This window comes from Microcebus murinus, chromosome 4, assembly GCF_040939455.1.
Source record: "Microcebus murinus isolate Inina chromosome 4, M.murinus_Inina_mat1.0, whole genome shotgun sequence".
Lineage (NCBI taxonomy): Eukaryota > Metazoa > Chordata > Mammalia > Primates > Cheirogaleidae > Microcebus > Microcebus murinus.
In genome coordinates this window covers 107,396,859-107,417,358 of record NC_134107.1, presented here as the reverse complement: position 1 = coordinate 107,417,358, position 20,500 = coordinate 107,396,859, and the positions used below count along the sequence as shown (strand labels likewise).

The 20,500-nt window shown below is 44.6% G+C and overlaps 1 protein-coding gene across 2 annotated transcripts in view; it reads left to right on the top strand.

Moving 5' to 3' along the window:
- Positions 1 to 20,500, top strand: part of OPCML (opioid binding protein/cell adhesion molecule like) — a 1,057,641-nt gene that overhangs the window by 551,667 nt on the left and 485,474 nt on the right. For both annotated transcript variants that reach the window (XM_020286783.2, XM_012739629.2), the window contains exon 2: positions 10,051 to 10,135. In XM_020286783.2, the coding sequence (XP_020142372.2) occupies positions 10,051 to 10,135 (85 nt within the window). The remainder of the gene's footprint in view (positions 1 to 10,050; positions 10,136 to 20,500) is intronic.

Genomic DNA, 20,500 nt, shown 5'->3' with positions numbered 1-20,500 from the left:
ATTAGTGGGGATGGCATTGGGTACCTGGCTGTCAGCTTCACCAACCTTCTGCAAACTGTGAAGAGTGGATGTCAGTTCTCTCATACAACTGCAACAAATATTTGCTGAGTACTTCCTCTGTGCCAGGCTCTAGTCTGTAGCAGAGGCATCAGAGATGGACAAAATAAATATCCTGCAATTCTAATGAGAGAGAGAGAGAGGGTTTGCATGCACACTGCACACACAGAAACCTGGAAGGAAAGGGAGCAGGATAAGGGCTGATGTTATAGCAAGCGGATCCTACAACCATCAGTAGGTCACTCTCCAAGTCTTGAGGAACCTCACAGATATCTTTTTAGAACGCAAATCTTTTGTGCCTTACTTATTTTGTTGGTTTTCTTACTTTTAGTTGTTATTGTTGTTTTTGTTTGTCCATTTGGTTATCTTTGTTGTTTTGTCTTGTTTGTTTTGGTTTTGTCAACTTCATACTTTTGGCATTAAGGACACAGAAGAGGAAATGTGCACTGTTACTGAGAGCTGCCATGTGCCTGGCGCTCTGATGGGGGGTTTCACGTGTATCATGATGCTCGCAAGCGACCCTATGAGGAAGCTGTCATTAGCACTGCTTACAGATGAGGAGACACAAACTCAGCAGATAAGTAATTTGCCCAAGATCACCAAACTTGTAAGTGGCAGAGCTGGGATTTGAAGCCAGGCATTCTAATTTATGACCAATATTGGTTCTTTCCACCAGTCCGGGCAAACCCGTCCTATGTTGGAAAGGATGTTATGTGGTCTATGATAGAAAAGAGGAAAAGGTTAGGATTTAACCGGCCTGGATTCTAACCTTAAGTCAGAAGCTAACAAGGAAAACCACTGAACATATGAATACATTTGCCTCAGTTTGGAAGAGCGCAAATAGAGGATGAGTAATGAGGGCCCTCATGGATGTCTTGCATTGATGGGTGTGGGCAGCTACCACCTGAGGATTGCTTTGGGTTTCATAGAGGACTTTCCTGTGTCTCCTTCAAAGTGTCATGTTCTGGCATGTGATCCCTTTCCTGTAACTTCCTTGGCCTAATAATGGAAGCCCCAGACATTCTTACCACACTGGTCACTAGCAACAGGTTTCACGTTCATTGCAGCTCCGTGTCCTCGGGACCCCAAGACAGCCACCACCTTCAGGCTAAGGGTCCATATGACTTAGGTAGGCTTCTGTCACACAAACACACATCCCATGCAGGCTTCTTACTTTGTGTTTGTCCCTAGTGCACACACAGAGCAGCTGGGTACAATCTTCTCTCAGATAAACACAAGCTGTAAGTTTTCCTTATTTATGAATAACACACAGTTTGAAATTGCTTTTTTATAACTGGATGCAAATTTCATTAGATAAATTCAGATATTTCTGTGAGATCCCAAATTCCCCAATAGCTGTCCTCATGGAGCCAGCCCCTCCAGGGTAAAACAAATGCTTGTTAAGAACCACATAGACCTTTCATCTCCAGGTGACTTCTAATTCCAAAATTAACTCTTCTTCAGAATCAGAGAAAGACTTGTCCTGTTTCCCACAACACACAACCAAAGCCTTTGGACACGTTGGGAATTTTTCTGCCCTGCCCTGTACAATGCCCGCAGAGACATTTCAGAGAGTAGAAATCTGTGACAATGGGGAATTAGGCCTCTTTCTGTGAGTAATAGGAACTACCATTTATTGAGCGCTTGCTGAGTGCCAGGCAGGAAGCCAATTACTGTACATGCCGTATTTCATTTAACGCCGATGTAGGCTGAACTGTGTTCCCCTAAATTCATGTGCTGAAGCTGTAGCCACCGACGTGATCCTCTTTGGAGACAGGGCTTTTAGGAGGTTACTTAAGTTAAATGCGGTTATAAGGATGGGGTCCTGATCCTATAGAGTCAGTGGCCTTATAAGAACAAGAAGAGAGCGGGAGCTCTCTCTCCACCACGTGAGCACACAGCAGGAAGGTGGCTGTCAGGCCAGGAAGAGAACCCTCATCAGAACACGTCCAGGTAGGCTGTTATGGCAGCCCAAGCTGCTGAAGACAAACACTTAACAAATACCCCACCGATGCACTGCCACCAGTCTCCACTCACAGACGTGGAAGCTGAGAATGAGCGAAGTTCAGGAGCTCGTGCAAAGTCCCACGGACGGTGAGCTACAGAGATGTGAGTCCAGACTCAAGCTGACGTCTGGCTGCAGTGTGCTTGCTCCGGTCTCAGCCACTGCCCTATAAAACATAGGCTTGCAGTGGATCTAGATCACAGAGGGGAAGTTAAAATAGATAGACTAAGGTCTTAAAGCCAGGTCCCTCAACTTACATTAAGAGTAAGCGAACAGCATATTCTTGTTTTCTTAAAAACATAGTCAACAACTTCATGCCTCATCCTCAAACAATGTTAGAATCTCCCCTCAACAGAGGAGATGTGACCAAGCAGGGAAGAGGTATTAAAAGACATTTTAAATGGAGTGGAATAAGTTAGCACCTATAAGGTAGGATGAAAGAACCTATTTCTAAATTACAAACAAAGAGGGGAGCCTCTAGATCCGGGGCAATGATTCCATGAATAATATGCCCCTATCCAAAAAATGCACACAGCAGAGTTTTGCTACTTTTTAAAAACTGTAAGCGGGAAAGCAGGTCTTGATGAGACATTAGTGTCGTCCTATGTACGTCCTCTATGGTAGGCCTCTGACTCTCCTCCCACTGCTGTCCCCGCATCTCCACTTGGCTGTCGCAGAGCTAACAGGCTCACAACTTAGTCAGAGCTCTTGAATCACTCTACCAACCCCTGCCTCCCTAAGCCTATTCCTCCTCATCCCCATTGTGGGAAATTGTGCTACCCAGTAACTTAGCAAAATCACCCTCAATCCCTTTCTTTTTCTCTATGCCAGCAATCCAACTTTGAGGAAGCTCTAGCCACTATTCTTCCAAAATTCACCCCTCATCTTTTCATTATTCTCTCTCCTCTTTGCCACGGCCCTCACTTCTGGCTTATTCTACTGCTGACATGCTCCCTGTCTCCACTTGACACCCCTGCAATCTGTTCTCTGCACAACAGTCAAGTGATTTGCAAAATTTTACCAATCACATCCTGTCACCTTCTGAAAGTTTTCCAAAAATATTGCACTGCACTTAGAATAAACTCTAAAACAGTTGCCATGGCCTCCGAGGCCCAGTGTGATGGCCCCTTCCTCTGCCCCTAGGTGCCACCGGGCCCCTCTGCCATTGTCTCCACAGCACCTGCGGCTGGGCTCCAGCCCTCCCTGGCCTGGCCGCCAGGGCTCTGCTCAAGTGCTACCTCTTCAAAAGGGCTTCCCTTATCTGATTTATAGCTCTTTCCCTCCAACTTTTTAAATATTTTTCTTAGCTAATAGCACATAGCACAATCTAAATATGTGAATTTGTTTATTTTATTTTTGTGATCTCTTTCCCCTCCACTTCAACACTACCTTGCAGGGAAGCACTCAAGAAACCTGATCTTCTCGCTGACCACAGCATCTCCAGTGCCCAGAACGGTGCCCGACATAACCCAGACCAGCAGTATCATGGAATTAGTGAATGAATGAATCAGTGAGCAAGTGAAAATTGTATTAAGAGTTTCTGCCATTTTCTTTGCTGGTTTGTTTCTCTGATCGTGCGTCTTGGTTACTCCCTCTGCGTAAGGAATATGGAATATGGCAGAGGAATATGAGGCAGGTGATGTCACGCGGTAGGTGAGCTGGTTCTCGCAGCCCACAGTGCTGCTTAGACACACTCACCCACACCCAAAGCAGCTGCAGCATGGTGCCCTCTGGTAGTCAGCAGCCAGCTCTGGTAGCCAGGACAATTGTCTAGCTGCTGGCCCACCAGGCCTGCCTTCTCCCACATTTCCTTTTCCCATGAAAAGCGGTGCTCTATGTGAGATGAGTCATGGGCATCTTTGCTCACCTATTTCTGCCAGGAGTTAGCTCTTTGGTGGCATGCGCTGCGTTCCTTCACCAGGCACGATCTGCATGTAAGAAGGAATGCTATGGGTACAGAATCTCATTTAAACCAGTGTGAATTGAAAAAAAATATGGTTAGACTACTTACAGGTGCTTTTCCCGGGTGGCTTGCCTTGCACTTCCCCCGCTTCTCTGGGCCTTTCTGTCATCTCCAGGTTGCAGATACTACCTGTCAGTTTCAAGTTGCTAGAGTCACCTGCATGCTGCACTGGAGGTCCCCAGGGTCCTTCACAGCTCGTCATCTACCTTCACCACTCTTCGTTTCTCCTACTTGAGACAATTCCTTCTGACAAGAATCCCTATCCTCAAGTGTGCTCATAATAGCTTCTCTCCAACTAGCCAGTGGTCTTTGTCTTGTGATCACTACAGCCCTGTAATCTGGACCCAACGTTGCATTTTCTATTACAAATTTTCATAAAAAACAGGACTTCTGTACACCTGAGTCAAAGCTCTTGTTTGCACATAGGGCATTTATGGTCTTTCACTCACATCTTTTTACATGTCACAAATTGTTATCACATGAAAATCGAGCTTTGCTGTATAACCATCATTTATGATTATTACATTTTCTGATGTGCCAAGTCCTCTGGTGATATGTTGAACACATTATCTCATTAATTGCCCCTATATTAATCATGTTTTTTATTCTCTATAGTTTATAATGCTTCGACATCTCAAGGCCTTGCTAATCCTGGAGAGACCGCCCCTCTTAGGACTAGCCAATTCATACAGATAGTAAACAACTCGCCTATGAGCCTACCCTTTATGTGCAAACCAATCAATCCAAAGCTCATACCCCTCTTAGCTAACGTTCACACCCAAGGCAATATTGCCCTTTCCCTAAATCATCCCAGAGCCAGGTACAAGACAATGAGAAACCACCCCTACAACCCAAAGGCTAACAAAAATATTCAAATGGTACAATCCTAGCTTGCTCATGTTTGCCTGCTCTGCCTCACTGATGTCTTGCCATGGAAACCACAGCAAGGGCCTTGGCCTTCTCACTCCTCCTCCTGACCAGCCCTGGTGCTTCCCCACGTGGCCCTGCATGGCACGCAGTGGCATGTCTCCTCATCTTCCGAATTGTGGGTAATAAACTCTTCTTCCAAGGCAGTTGTCTCTGTGTTTATCATTTTACCATCTCTGATTAAAACAAAATTCTGGGTACATTTAAAAACACCCCAAACCTTGTAAGGTAGGTAAGATAGATATTACTAGTACCAGTTATGCAGCTGGAGAGATGAGGAGTCAGTCTCTGAACAGACGATCCAGCTTCAGAACCACAATGAGTTGAGCATCCCAAATCCAAAAATCTGATTACAACCTTCAAAACCTGAAACTTTTGGAGTACCTACATGGTGCTCAAAGGAAGTGCTCACTGGAGCATTTTGGATTTTATATTTTGAAATTTGGCATGCCCAACCAGTAAGTATAATGAAAATACTCCAACATTCAAAATAATCCAAAATCTGAAACACTTCTGGTCTCAGGCATTTCAAGCAAGGGATACTTAATCTGTACTCTTAGTCATTATGCTAATTTGTCTTTATATATGTTGTCATATATCTAAGAGGGTTTAACTAGGGGCCACCCTACCATGGGACTCAGCTAGGCACTTCATAGGACATTTATGACATAAACTATTTAGTCCTTGTTCATTGTGAGCCTCAACTCTTTTTCTTTTTCCAATTTTAATTTGGTTATATATAGCCTTATATTCTATAACTGGATGTACTAGTCCATAGCAATGCCTTACAGGCGAATGAAATCTTCCCCATAAAACTGTAGACTGACATAGATTAACATAAAGATCAGGCCTTTGCAGTCATTTCTCTGATTTGCTAGCCGTTGAGTTCAGCCTATTTATTCACTGATAAATATTGAGCTAACCAGTCTTACAGAAGGGAACAGACACAGGATTTCAGATTGCTTAAGTTGCGGGGAGCCAGCCCTGCAAAAGATGAGATACTTGGTTTATACCTTCTCAAGAGCAGGACTTATCATGTATTATTAAGAAAGTTTACACCTCGCCTCAACCTATCTCTACCTTTCTTCTTTACTTGCCTCAGCCATTCTTTTCCTGCCCGGAAGCTCATGCTCTCTTAAGCTTTTTCTCCCCCGATAACTCTTCCTGTCTCAAGCAATCTTCATGAGCTGATTTAGCAACTGCCCCTATTTTCATCTGAGAAAGAACAAAGCCTGCAGGTTCAGGAGGAGGGGATGGAATCTGAATGCCCTATAACCAAGTGGCAGGAGCCGCCTGACATGTGTGGCATGCTGACCCAGCTCCACGGGCACCCCACCATGTTCAAGAGCCAAACTCTGTAACTGAAGACAATCATAAGCCCAGCCTCGTGTTCTCAGCATCGCACATGTCAGAGCATGGACAAGAGCCTTCCCGCTCTGGCAATACTGGACAAGAGTGTCACAGAGTTGACAGGATTATATACAATATGTACACACAAAAACCAGGTACACGCAAGTCTTGGGAAAAGATGTGTCATGAAAACTGATGGAGGGTCCCAAAATAAGCAGCGGGGCTGTTCCCTAAGCCCTCAGCCTCTCTCTCCTCTCTGCATTGTCACTCCCCTCAGCCTTGCAGCCCCGGAGCTCAGGGATGAGGGTTGGGCCCCGCTCCTGCCTTCACTATTATCTGCTTTCTGGAAAGGATCTAACACAATTTTGTGCCATGTAATGACATTCCGATCAACAATGGACACATGTACAACAGTGGTCCCAAAAGATCATAATGGAGCTGAAAAATTCCCATCGCCTAGTGATGTTGCAGCCACCATAAAGTCACAGTGCACGGCATAACTCCCATGCTTGTGGTGGAGCTGGTGTGCACAAACCAACTGGGTCCAGTCCGTAAAAGTATAGCACATGTAATTATGTACAGTTCTAATACTTGATAAAGATAAAACACAACCGTTACTGGTTTATATAGTCACTATACTATACTTTTATTGTTGTTTTAGAGTGTACTCTTTCTATTAATACTTATATAAAGAAAAGTTAGCTGTAAAATAGCTTCCGGCAGGTCCTACAGGAGATATCCCAGCAGAGCGAGTTGTATCACAGGAGATGACAGCTCCAGGCATGCTATTGCCCCTGAGGACCTTCCAGTGGGACAAGATACGGAGGGGAAGACAGTGATATTGATGATCCTGACCCTGAGTAGGCCTAGGCTAATGTGTGTGCTTGTGTCTTTGTTTTTAATAAAAGAATTAAAAAAGTAAAAAATAGAAATAAAGAATTTTAAAAAGAGAAAAAAGCTTATAGAATAAGGATATAAAGAAAGAAATTATTTTTGTATACCTGTACAGTGTAATAACAGCTAGATGTTATTACAAGTGTCAAAAAGTTAAAAAGTTATAAAGTAAAAAGTTATAGCAAGCTAATTTATTATTGAAGAAAAATATTCTTCAATACATTTAGTGTATTCTAAGTGTACAGTGTCTACAAAGTCTTCACGAGTGTACAGTAGGCTTTTACATTGGCTCATTTAACTCACTGACTCACCCAGAGCAACTTCCAGTCCTACAAGCTCCATTCATGGTAAATGCCCTATATAGATGTACTGTTTTTTTTTTATCTTTTATACAGAATTTTTACTGTACCTTTTCTATGTTTAGATACATAAATACTTACCATCGTGTTACAGTTGCCTACAGTATTCAGTACAGTAACATGCTGTGCAGGTTTGTAGCCGGGGAGCAGTAGGCTGTACCATACAGCCCAGGTGTGTAATAGGCTGTGCCATCTCAGTTTGTGTAAGTAAATATACTCCATGATAGTCACATAATGGTGACATCACCTAACCATGCGTTTCCTAAAATGAATGTATCCCCTTCGTTAAGCAATGCATGCCTATATGTATTTCCACTACAGACGATATGACTAGTGATAAGTATTCTCTCTTCTAGGTAAGAGGCTCTAATTAAAAATTTTAGACGTAAAAATATACATGGGCTAACCATTTTACAACGGGAAACGGGGCAGTATTTATTTGTGCTCAGTCCTTCAGAGCTGAGAGCAGGTAGTATGCTTTTGTATCCTTCAGCAACTAAGGTAATAAATGATAAGAGCTTAATGCTTATTTTTGAATTAAATTTCATTTGCCAATTGTGCAGAGCACAGTCTAATTTAACAAAAGGCTTTGAGAAAGAATACAGTAGAGCAGATGCACATAGCAACCATTAAATTAGGATACAAGAGTCATGCCGTAAGGGGAAGCTCCTGCCAGGGGCAGCAGGAAAAAACATCGTGACACCCCAAGGAAAGCTGGAGCTCTTGGGTTTGGAGCTAAAAGAAATGAATTTGAGCCCAAAGAAACGGGAGGCTGGCCTCTAATCACAACAGCATAAGTCCCCTCCCAACACCATTATGGTGCCACTTTATATAACCATAAAGCTGCAGATGGATTTTATGAAGATTGGTCCTAATACATTTTAGAATCTCCATGTGTTTTTCCAAGCTCTTGCTTTTTACGACAATAAGATGCATGGATCCTAAGCATGGGGTAGGATGGGGACTATTTTGCATGTCATGTTGTAAGAATAAATTAAGATTTGCTAGTTTGGGAAATAGGCTTGCAGTGGAGGGGCGTGGAGGCAGGTCATCAGAGAGGGAAGCTCACTCCATCTCTTTGCATAGGCCCAGGAGAGCTCTGCCACCTGGGACAATAGCTTGGCAGGGGGGAACGTGCGGCAGAGGGGGACGTGCAGACGGGGTTGGGTACCTGGCTTCAGAAATGTAGTTCAGTTCTCCAAGGGCGGGGTTTGGCAACTTCTGCATAGGCATGGCATGCGGGAGGGAAGGTGCCAGCGTCAGTTTTCAATTTGCTGCTTTCCCCAGAACTCCCTCTCCCGCCCTCCCCTCCCCCCACCCTACCCCTACGCCCGGGTAAGCCACTGAGAGGGGGCGCAGCATTCTCTCGGCTTGCTCGGGTGTCGGGGGAGAGCGGAGCCGGGTGAGGTGCCCAGGCCGGGCGGGCGCGCCGGGGTTAAGGTGGGCGCCCGCGCCCCGCGCCCGCCCGCCGGGATGAGCGCGCAGTCCGCGCCGCCCGCCCGCCCGCTCGCTCCGAGGCGGCTCCGGGAGAAAGTGGCGGTCAGGGATGGAGCTGCTGCCATGACAACCCCGGCGGTCGGGGCCCGCGCGCGTCGGGGCTGCTCCCGGGAGGAAGGCGGCGCGGAGGCCGGGGGCGGCCGCTGAGCGCGGCGTCCGCGCGTCCCCGCGTCCCGTGCCGCGTCCCCGGAGGAGGCGGGGGCCGCCGTCCGCCCAGCTCCCCCGCGCCCCGAGCCTGCGCCGGGCGGCGCTCCGCGGGCTGGCGGCGAGGCGCCCACCGGCTGCGGGAGGACGGCCACCGACCGGAGGATCCTGCGCCGCGCGGCCGCCGCGCTCCCGCCTGGAACTTTTTACCTCCTCTGGGCTCCAGATGCGAGACTTGGGGCTGGTTTATAAATATTTCTATGCATATGTGTGATCTAATAAAACATTTTCTCCTCTCCTTGAAGCAGCAGCTTTTTATGACATCTCCTTTATGTCAGAGACACTTGCCTTCTTCTTTGGGTTATAAACTTTTGATGCCAGACCTCTGCAGAACGTGCCCAACTGAATCTTAAAGTAGCGTCTGGAAGAGAGTGGCAGAGAAAGCGCAATCTGTGACCTTCATCCCCGCACCTTCCTTCCTCCTCTCCCTCCCTGGCTGCCTCCCTCCTCCCCAGGGGAGCGTCGAGAAAGCTCTTTTTGGATGCAGGAGGGGGCATCTGGTTCTGCTAGGCTGGAAAGCTGAGGCAGGATTTGAGGAAGAATTATTAGACTCCGGAGAGCCTGGACTCTTTTCTTCTCCTTCCTCCTTTCTGCTTCTGGCGTGCTCTAGCCCTTTCCTCCCTCCCCACACCACTTCCTGAGACCCGCTGGTGTGCGGGGCGGGGACAGCACCGTGCCGCTGCCGAGTTCGGGGAAGTTGTGGCTGTCGAGGATGGGGGTCTGTGGGAACCTGTTCCTGCCCTGGAAGTGCCTCGTGGTCGTGTCTCTCAGGCTGCTGTTCCTTGTACCCACAGGAGTGCCCGTGCGCAGCGGAGATGCCACCTTCCCCAAAGCTATGGACAACGTGACGGTCCGGCAGGGGGAGAGCGCCACCCTCAGGTAGGGAGCTGTCCTTCAGCGGGGGCCTGAGCCCCTCGGATGTGGGTCCTGGGGAGGGGTGAGGGAGAGAGGAGGGAAGGCTGCTGGGGCATTGGAGCGCGCGAGGGCCTTCTGCAGGCCCGAGATGCCCACTGGCACGCTGTGGCTGTTGACACCCATGCCCTGGATAGGTTTGTCATCTGCTCCAGCTTTTCTGGTCCAGATGCTTATGAGTAAACATTGAGGTGCGCTCTTGGGACTCCATGGATCTGTGATGCCATGGCATGCTAGGTTCACTCTTGCGTGGGCACCAAGAGGAGAGCATGACAGTACTGGAGTTGAAATACTGGGTGGTTAGCCTAAGATGCCTGGATGCTCTTTCACAGGCCACAGGTATGTGATGAGGTGGGATCACTCCCAGGACCAGCAGGCTAGCCCTCATCAGAGGTACACCTGGAATTTAGGGCTCTGGAATGACCAGTGCCAGGCCACAGCTGTTAGGAGTTTGCACAAGACCCAGCACTGGTGCCAGCCCAGTGTGATGCTCCTCGGGCCTCTATTATAAATTATGAGGGCTGTTTTATCTTTGCAGACTGAGGCCAAGGAGAGGAAACATGTAGCTTTTATGCAACATCACTCCTGTGTGGAAAGCACAATAGGAAAGCTTTTTGTTTTAACTTAATGAGTTACAGAGAATCACTTACATGCTCCAGGCAGAGGGGTGGAGATTCTTGGAATATGAACCTTTAGGGACTGGGCCTGCTGCAGCAGAGACTTTAATAAAAATGCAGCCACCACTTTCCACCAGCTCAGCAGATATCATCTTTTATCCCTTTAATGAGGCAGTTCTGGTCCTGGGAGACAGATTCAGGGACGTCCCAGCTTAACTATGTCTCACAGTGTACACAGGGTGAATGCATTTGCCCTGCCTATGACTTTGATGGTTATGGTGAAAATAAAACATTCTGACCCAGATTCTGCAGCCAAAATGCCTGGCTTCTCTAAGGAGACAATGAGGGTGGGAGTTCTTTCTGTTTTTCCTTTGGCTTCCCTGGTGGAACTCTCCCCAAATCTAGACAAGCCTCTCCCTGGGGAAGAAAAAGAAAGCATCTGGGGCACTAATATTCTTTTCCTAAGCCCAAGGGTTAAGGTTGGATTCTTGCCACTTTGTGTGGTGGTTCTTAGTTGGATCTTCTTTAGAGCTAAAGAACGGGTCCCAGAACCCTATCTGCTTTTTCTTGGATGCACAGAGAGCATAGAGAAAAAAAGAGGATAAAGATGCTTTTCCCAGACCATATGAGGGAAGAGTCCTCCTGGCCACGTGGGTACCCTTCTGCCTGCCCAAACTTGAGTGTAATATTCCTACTTCATTGCTTCAGAGAAGGTCTGGGAGTCAGCTCCCTGAGAAATGACTTGTGGGATGCATATTTACAGTGGACCACTTGGCTCAAAGACATGAGTAGCACATGGGCTCTAATGCATGCTAACCGAGGAAATGTTGGTAAATGTCAGTAGTGCACTGGGATGTCAATGCTGCCACGTACCTCTTTATCTTCTAACCTATCGCTGGGGAAAAAGAGGTCCATCCCTGAATAGACCTCAGTGCATAATTTTTCAAAGTCCTCTGTCCTCTTCCTACTCCTAAAAATTAAACCAGAAACTTAAAAACTTGAGCTTTCTGCTTTCCGGGATGCAATAAGATGATTCTACCAGCAGAGGGCCAGCTTTGATCTACCATTTTTTTATTAGCTGCTGGCCTGTTTTCATGATCTTCAATTCTAATGTTTAGCAGCTGGGCTTGGGAATGGGCATGGGAATAAAACAAGAAAAGCTGAATAGTTGCTTTTTGTTCTTTATGGAAAAAACACACAACAACTTACATGTTCACTCACATGTTCGAATATAATTGTTATCTGTTACCTGACTGCATGCTCTGATTTTTAAAGGCAAGCACATGTCTTGTGATGATTTGGCCTGTCATCTATAAATTTGCCCCGGGGAACAGACAAATTTAACACATTGTCCATATTTTAATCTCTTCATATCCTCTTTCTTTATCCTTTTTCTCTTCTCTTTTATTATTTTCTCACTTGATTTTTATCAGATGCTCCTATTGTGTATACTTTGGCCTGTTATTCATTCTCTTCTTTGTTTTTCCTTTTTATCATTTAATTTTTATAATTCCCTTATTTTTTAACGTTATGATTTCATTACTATTACAATGTTTCTTAAAAGAACACAAACCTCTCCTGCAAATTTCTGTGTATCCTAATCTCCCAATCTCTCCTCTTTTGTTTTCTACATTCTTTTCCTTTATTGGCTAACAGTTGTGTGACCATCTTAACAAAGAACTTGTTTGTCAGTACACTGAGGGAGAGTCCATGTTTCTGGTTTCCAGAAGTCGCTGGCCTCAACCCCAGATAAATGGACCATGTTTTATTTGGTGATGTTTTTCGCTTTTTTAAAAAAAATATAAGTTTTAAGTATGGTTATTCTTTGGTCTCTTTAAAGACATTCACTGGGAATTCATTACTTGGTAATTCACTGTTCCAAATGCACCAAATGTTCAGTATGAATCAGAAAAATTGAATGATATCTATGCTTATAAGCCAAAAAAATCCTTTTCAAATGTGACTGCCCTAGATCAAATTATCTTAAGTCTGTTTCTAATTCTTGGATGGAGTCACAGAAGGAGGCCAAAGACCTAGTCGAAAAAGCAAAGGAGTCAAGAAACCTGGGTTTGCTTTCAGCTTTTCTGATGAAAAATTACCCAGCTTAGAGAAGAATGATTTCCTTTCTTTGGGATATCAGTTTTGTTGTGACAGGTCTTTGATTGCACTGAGGGATATTAGGAAGTGATGTGCCAAAGATGACACTGAAGTTTTGAACATGGATGAAACTCATTTTATATAAGTGAGGCAATATTATCTTCCTCATAACTACTTCATAGGGCTACTTGAAAAGTAAAAATAATTATTTGAATATTGAGTTATTTTGCCTTCTTGGGAGAGAGATGATATGGAAAATGAAGGTGCTATTCACTAGGGTTGAATTATAGCTTCTATGAATCTGATTTGAATTCATTATTACAAATGGGCCCTCTTGGCCAGAATCATTTCATTACAATTATCTGCTGTTGGGTTAAAAATGTTCAGTGCCTTTCCATTAGATTAGATATGACAAGTATCTAGAAGTCCTGTGTCCGAATCAATGCCCACATCAGGAAAGGAGTCCAGGATCCTCAGTATGGTCCGTCGGTGTCTGTTAAACCATCTCAGCTGAATGGATGACTGCATTTGTGCTTTCGTAGTGGGCTTCAATCTCTCTAGATTTGCTTTAGTTCTTCTGGGGGTCTACGTCGTCTGTGGGCATTTTGAGGAGTGCAGTGGGATAGAGGTAGCGATTGTTGCTGTAACCATCCCACTCAATGGGAGAAGCTCCCATCAACATACTGGGTGTTTTGTTTGTTTTTTAATAGCAGGATAATGACTTTTGTTGATTTAGCCTTGCTGATCTGGGATTATGCTTAATGGCTCTTTTCTAAAGTGTCTCTGCATTTTCATTCTGAGGTCCTCGTTAATCCATTCGGAACCGAGTATTTGAGGTTTAACTACCGCCAAGGACTAATCTGAGCAGTGGGATTTCGCCAAAGCATCCGGGCAGCGGAGTTCCCAAAGACAATGTTTTGCTGTTTGCCTCCTCTGAGATTTTCCATATTTTGCACTTACCATCAGCAGCTCTTCCTTTTGTGTAAATTAGAAAATTTAGAGTAGCCAGTAGGTATTTCAAAACAAATGCATGAGTTTTGCGTGTCAATGTTTCAGTTGCCTAAACTGAATAGGGCTGTGTTATGTGCACAGGCTTTGCTCTTGGTCTGGGAAGATGAAGAAATAAAAAGACACTCAAGCAGGTGCAGGTTCATAAAGGACCTCTCAAGTGGTGGCACTAACCTGGTTGGAGTTACCTGGGACACTTTTTAAAAATTTCCATGCCAGGCTCCCAGAGCAATGAAATCAAAATCTTTGGGGTCAGGCATGGCTATGGGCACTTACAGCATCTTTCCCAGTATTTCTAATGTGGAGCCAGAGTTGAGAACCACTGCTCCAAATCCCCTTCCAGCCCTAGAACCTTGAGCAAGGCTGGTGTCCAGTGTCCCCACCTTCCAGGGAAGTGCTCCCCCCCCCCCCATGTTCAAAGGGATGGCTACGTTAACACTCTAGAAAGTGCTGTGCTCAGCGGCATGGGTACCTGGGTTTGATTCTTACTCTCCCTGTTACTACCTACGTGACCTTGAGCGCTTCAGTTCAGTTGTGTACACATGGAAACAATATCCTCCTGGTCTGTGTTATCAGGTGCTGTGCTGTAACTATAAAGCAACATGTACATGCAGGTTGTTACTGGTACTAAACCGAACTCCTCACTAACAACTGACATACTCTCAATCTTTTCCAGTTTCATCTGCCCCATCTTCTCCTTGCTCTACCCCACACACATACACACCTTTAAAATGTGTGAGTCTCTTCCCAATTCCACTCAGCCTTCTGCTTTTGGGAGTAATCAAGAATGACCCACATCTGAGTTCCAATAACCCCTGCTACGGATCTATGTTCTAACAGATACACACTGTGGACCTGTTGTTTTTTCATGTGTGATTATGGGTAGATTGTGGGCTCCTGGAGCTTAGGAGCTATGTCTTATGTATTGAGTGCAGATATTGTGTTGGAAACTATGGATTAAAAAAATAAGTATTGATTTAATGTGTTAATCTATCTTAATGGGACCCAACCTCCTCTAATGTATTATTATCTCTATGGCAATGAAATGCTATATCTATAGGATTTTGTTCTCTTAAAATATGACCTGGGACATTCAGGCACAGCAGTTGGTAAGAGATCTTGGAGGCCTGAGGGATTTTTGGATTCCATTCAAATCATTTGCCGGAGGGGACAGTTGAATCCACCAATGACTGCAGTCTGATCTGAAACTATGCAAAAGTCTTCATTATCCCTGAGGCCAAGACGACATGTAAGAGGTGTCTTCTTAGCAGCAGTAGAGTAACACATTTGAAGATGAGCTGCCTCTGTAGAGATTTGCCTTGTTACAGGCACAAGGAGATACAAGAGCAAGAAGGCAGGGGGGCATTGCCTGGGAAGCCGGTGTTGCCCTGGTTGGGTGGTTGGGTCTTGGCTGTAGAATCTGGCAGAGCAGGCTAGCTTGGCTTCGTGACACTACCTTTTATCCCTGATTGGACATGGGCAAACACGTCCCCAACACGCACCCCAGGCCCACACTCCAAAGCAGGGGAGATGGGAGAATACATTTTCAAGCATTTAAGATATATGCCCCATGGCTTTCTGAACATCTGGAAAACTCAGCAGCTCTTAGCTAAGTCCTTTGGGTAATTATTTAACCTTTTAAAGTAAATTTAGCCGTTGGGTTCGTTTTAGTTCTGTCTTTCATTTCCCTCCCTTCTAGCTTCTAAAAAAGGACTCTGCCCTTGGCCTGCTTCCTGTGCTTACCGCGTGCAGGCTCTGAGGGGCTGGAGAGCAGGTCTGGCTGGCAGTTGCTGCAGAGCTGATGGGATCAGCCAGTGAGATGCAGTGGAGAGGAAGAGTCAAATAGGTCTCGTTTGACCTTCCCAGGGGAGGACTTTTAAAATTACTTATTATTAATGTGCAGCAGCCTTCAAAGTCATGAGATGAGAAGAGGGAATTAAGGTCCAAGACATCTTTAGGGCTGGCAGAAATTTGCATTGCCTGTTAAGTTAGGAACCAAGTGTTAACCTTTCCTGATTTTTTTTAAAATACTGACAAGATCACATCAGATTATTTTAGATTTGTTTGTTTATTTTTGGTCCTGCAAGAAGTTGCTCTTATTGATGTTGTGCGTAGTTGAATTGGAGCTAAAGTTTGTCTGAAATGGGTGTTGGGGAGAAGCTTCATTCTCTTCATCTTGGTCCATTCTCAGTACCCTCCTATTTCCTAATAAATGACACCTATTTACTGTTTTTATACTCTGGTGTATTTTTTTTTTAAGTGAAAAGTGAAGCTATAATGTCTAAATGGCTCAGCATTGCCCAGCCTAGATCTGTGTATGATTTTCCCGGTGGGAAGGTTAGAGAAAGTGTTTGAGCTTTGCCTTACTCTCCTTACAGGATAATGCCAAAGATCCTTTAATAAAATTTGCAAGAGCCCAGAGGAGAAGGGGATGCTTTTAGCACAAACAAAAACTCCTATTGTTCAAGATTTACTATGTGTCAGATGCCACATCAATTACCTACCATTTCATGTAATTTTCAGACTATTCTGATCCCAATTAACAGCCTAGGAGATTGAGGTTTAGAAAAATTAAACCACTTGCCTTTGGTCACATGGTTATTTTGTGTCGGAGTCTACATTAGTTCCTAGGAGACCTTTCTTTCTGCTTCCTCTCAGTTTTATAGTATGTCCCTACCAGATAGAGAGAACAGAGAAAGTTTCCAAGTGTAACAAGCAGGAAAAAAAAAAAACAGAAAAAGGCACCCCTTCTGACCCCTGGACACATGCTGAACCCGAGGTCAGGCAACTGGTGTTTCAGTGGAGGGCTGTCGCTGTCTGCTGTCCTGCCGCCAGCGTCTCCAGGCGTCATGGTGCGTGATTGCCCTGGTGAGCTTGGGTCTTCCCACCGGGGCTGGGAATGGTGCACACTGCAGACACTGCACAGCATGACAGCTCAGGGGGAGGTGGCCCCACCCACGGTCATGGGGAGCGCTGGCGCTCTTGGTTTTGGACCTGTCCCAAGTGTCATATTATCCTGTCATGGCACCTCCCCCAGCAGGTACAGTAGGGCCTCAAGGGACCTGCAAACTAAGACAAAATAAGGCCACTTGTTGGTAAGAACACAACACTGAGAACTGCGAAGAAATGAGTGATGTCCAAGTATAGAATGAAGAGAAGTAATTTATGTAAACCCTAAAATATTTCATTCCATTATCCTCCTTCCCATCCTTACATCCCCACACTAATTGAAGCCACTAAGGCTGTGAGAACAGAGACCTGCAGGCCTTCCCCCCACCTTGCCTCCAATTCATACGCCAGAGAAAATCGAGTGACCTACTCCGGCCTCCTCTTCCCTGGGGATGATACATTTTGCTTAAATTAAAGACGTGCTGGGGCCTTGACCTGCCTTCCCATAAAAGTGCGGATCAATAAAATTTTTAGAAATTGGTTTTAAATATTAAACATTTTCACTGGGCCTGAAGATTTATGGTATCTCAATTAACCAAGTTTCCATTGCATAATAAGAGCAAAGAATGTTATAAGTGGTTGTTAAGTTTTCTGGCTAGTCCAAAGAAGATAATTCAACTCACAATTACCCAAAATGCGATATACTAGCAATGAAGAATAATAGAAAACAGTGTTGTTACAGAAGTAATTACGAAAAAGAGAAAAAAATGAATACGATAATTTTCTATTTATTGTGAACGCCAATGCTGAAGAAAAGTAGGTGTAATTAGAGGAAGATAATATGGAAACATTTTCTCAAAGATATTTCTGAATACTTTCAAAAGTTTTCGAGTTTGTAGTATTATTTCCATCGAGCCAAATTTAATTTTAAAATGCATAGCTTTTATTTGATTTACATACACATTTCTCACTACGCTGACATTTGGAGAAATTTCCATACATGTTGACGAAGGAAGGCAGATAGATAAAGGAAAGAAGGAAATAAAAGACAAAAATGGAATGATATTTGAAAGGAGAGCATTGGAGAGAAATCTTCCAGAAGTATCAGTTTAGAGTTGAAGGAAGGGAAAGAAAGCAGTGGGAGAGGAGGAGAGGGCGTGTACGTGTGAGAATGGAAAGAGCCTCGGGTGGAATACCTTAGTAGTCAAAGACAGGGGAAAGAAGCAGGACAGAAAATGGCCAGCGAAGAATGAGCGGGCCTCCCTGTGAAGTTTCTGGGGTGTGGACTTCTCTTTCTTTCTCTGACTGTCTGGCCACAGGACCACACATATGCTGGTGTCTACCCTCAGCCAAGGCAACAGCAGTTTAAGGACCAAGTTCTTGCTTGCTGCAGGGCTCCAGCTCTTTCTGAATCTCACTTCCCGCCTATCCTGCAGCTCTAAGCCCTCTTCTCTCTCTGGGTCCTACTCCATGTCTTTAGACCTTTCCCATGCCCTGGGGGATCAAACTTCTTCTCTGGGAGGGAGTAGGCTTGCCCTTGACCCCACTCTGCCCAGCCTAGTGGTTCAAGAACCTTCCAATGCTTATGTTGGCCTGCTCACCCAAATGTTCTTTTTAGAGACCACTTCACATCCAGGCAGCATGTGAGGTCTAGGCCATGTCACACTTGCTCCCATCTGCTCTGCTCCTGTGCAATTAAACAACTCATTCTCAGATACATGGCTTGCCATGTCGGGTATTTTGTCCTGCTCACATACAGACTCCTGCTCACAGTTTGGAACCTCCCATGATGGATAAAAAAAAGGAGTCACTATCTGTGCACAAGGGGAATTGAATCAGCCAGGTGTTTTATTATAGGGGCTGTGCTCACACTGAGTTATTGTCTATAAGGCACCCTGTGTAAGAGGAAGGAATTATGGTGCTCAAATTTGTACTGTCCTGTGCTTTTTTATGCCTTTCTAAAGATATTCCTTTTCCCATTGTCATTTTCATTGCGTCTCCCATGCTCTTTGTTAAAAGCATTAATATCCTCTATTTATCTTTGTGTCTTAGTGTCCAACAGAATACCTAATGCTTAGTAAGTGCTCCAAGTTTTTGAAAAGATGAATGCTTCTCCTTTATCTCTTTCTCTATCTGTTTCTCTGCCTCTTTCACACACACTCATGCACACACACACACATACACCCCATGCTTATCTACCCTTTCTAATGGAAATATTCTCACTATGTTGAGTAATCCAGAAGTCATTGAGATTACAACCACAGATTCTGGCATTTGAATCCTAGTTGAGAGACTGATCTCTCCCTAAATGGTTGATATTTCACTTGTCCTGTCTCCTCCTGCTTGTTATAATCCCAGTATTTGCCAGTTTTATCATATTCCCAAAGTCGGTGGCAAGAGATCCTGGGCAGTTGCAGGGGAGGTCTGCCTGCTTCCCCTCTTTCACCAAGGTCACATAATAGATGATGGTCCATTCTGGAAGAACATTTGCAAGCTTTAGGGGATGGCAAAGCGAACGTGAGTAATCTCTTAGCATTCCAGAGGGCATCTCAGGATGAAGGGATTTGCGGACTCATCTCCGTGGCCATCTGAAATGCAGCTGCTCCTGTAACAAGCTCTCATGCGAGGTCCCGGATCGCGCCCCAGCAGCGTGCGTCGTGCTGTACTTGCGCAATGGAAACAGTTTATAGAATGTTCTTGATTATATGCTCTGTTTTACAATTGCAAGTCAATGGGTGCTTAGTGAAATGTAAGATAAAGCATAACCTCAATTGAGAGGTTACGAACACCGGCTGCACAGTTAAAAGGCTCATTTCAGACCCCAGTTCCGGTACTTAATAACTGTACGTGGTTGGACAAGTGACTCAATTTCTCTAAGCCTCAATTTCCTGATTAAAAAAAAAAAAAAAAAGGACTGTATACCCTCTTCACTGGGCTGTTGGGAGGGAGTAGGTGATACCAAGTTTGTGAAGAGCTGAGATGAAGGTCTGACATTGTAGCAAGATCACAATCAATAGTAGTTATTAATTTTTTAAAAATATAAGTTACTGAGTTCACAATTTAAGCAAGCAATTTTTATTGAGTACCTACAAGCACTATTCTAGGCAGTGTGGAAATTGTAAAGTTGCATTAATTCTGGGCTCTTCTCTCTAAACGTTCACATATGTTGAATATGTAAATATGTTGGCAGAACACAGAGCCCCAGATCAGGAAGGAGGGAGGAAAGGAGTGAGAGGGATAAAAAGGGAGGGAGGAAGAAAATGTGCTTAACACATTGACTGCTACACTAGAAAAAAAGTGTTTTCTCTGGGGCCGTGGTATTTTATTAAGAAAATAGAATAAAAACTTTGGAAAGAAAATGATCCTTTCTAATTTAATGAAAAACTTATTAGTTTTTATTGTTTTCTGTGCTTGAATTATATGCAACTTGAAAAATAGTTCATAAGCTTAAAGGTGAAGAGATGTGCGAGTTGCCTATACTTTATGAGGCCCCTGGTTTAAAACTAGCATGAGTTAAATACAACTCACATGGTAGTTAATGTGTTAAAATAAAATGCACCCATATTAAGGGTTCACAGCAATAAACTTGGACACATATATTCACCCATGTAACCACCACCTCATGAGGTGCATAACATCTATATTACCCCCCAAAAGTTCCTCCATGCCCCTTTTTGATTGTAGTAAAATATACATAACATAAAATTTAGCACTTTAACCA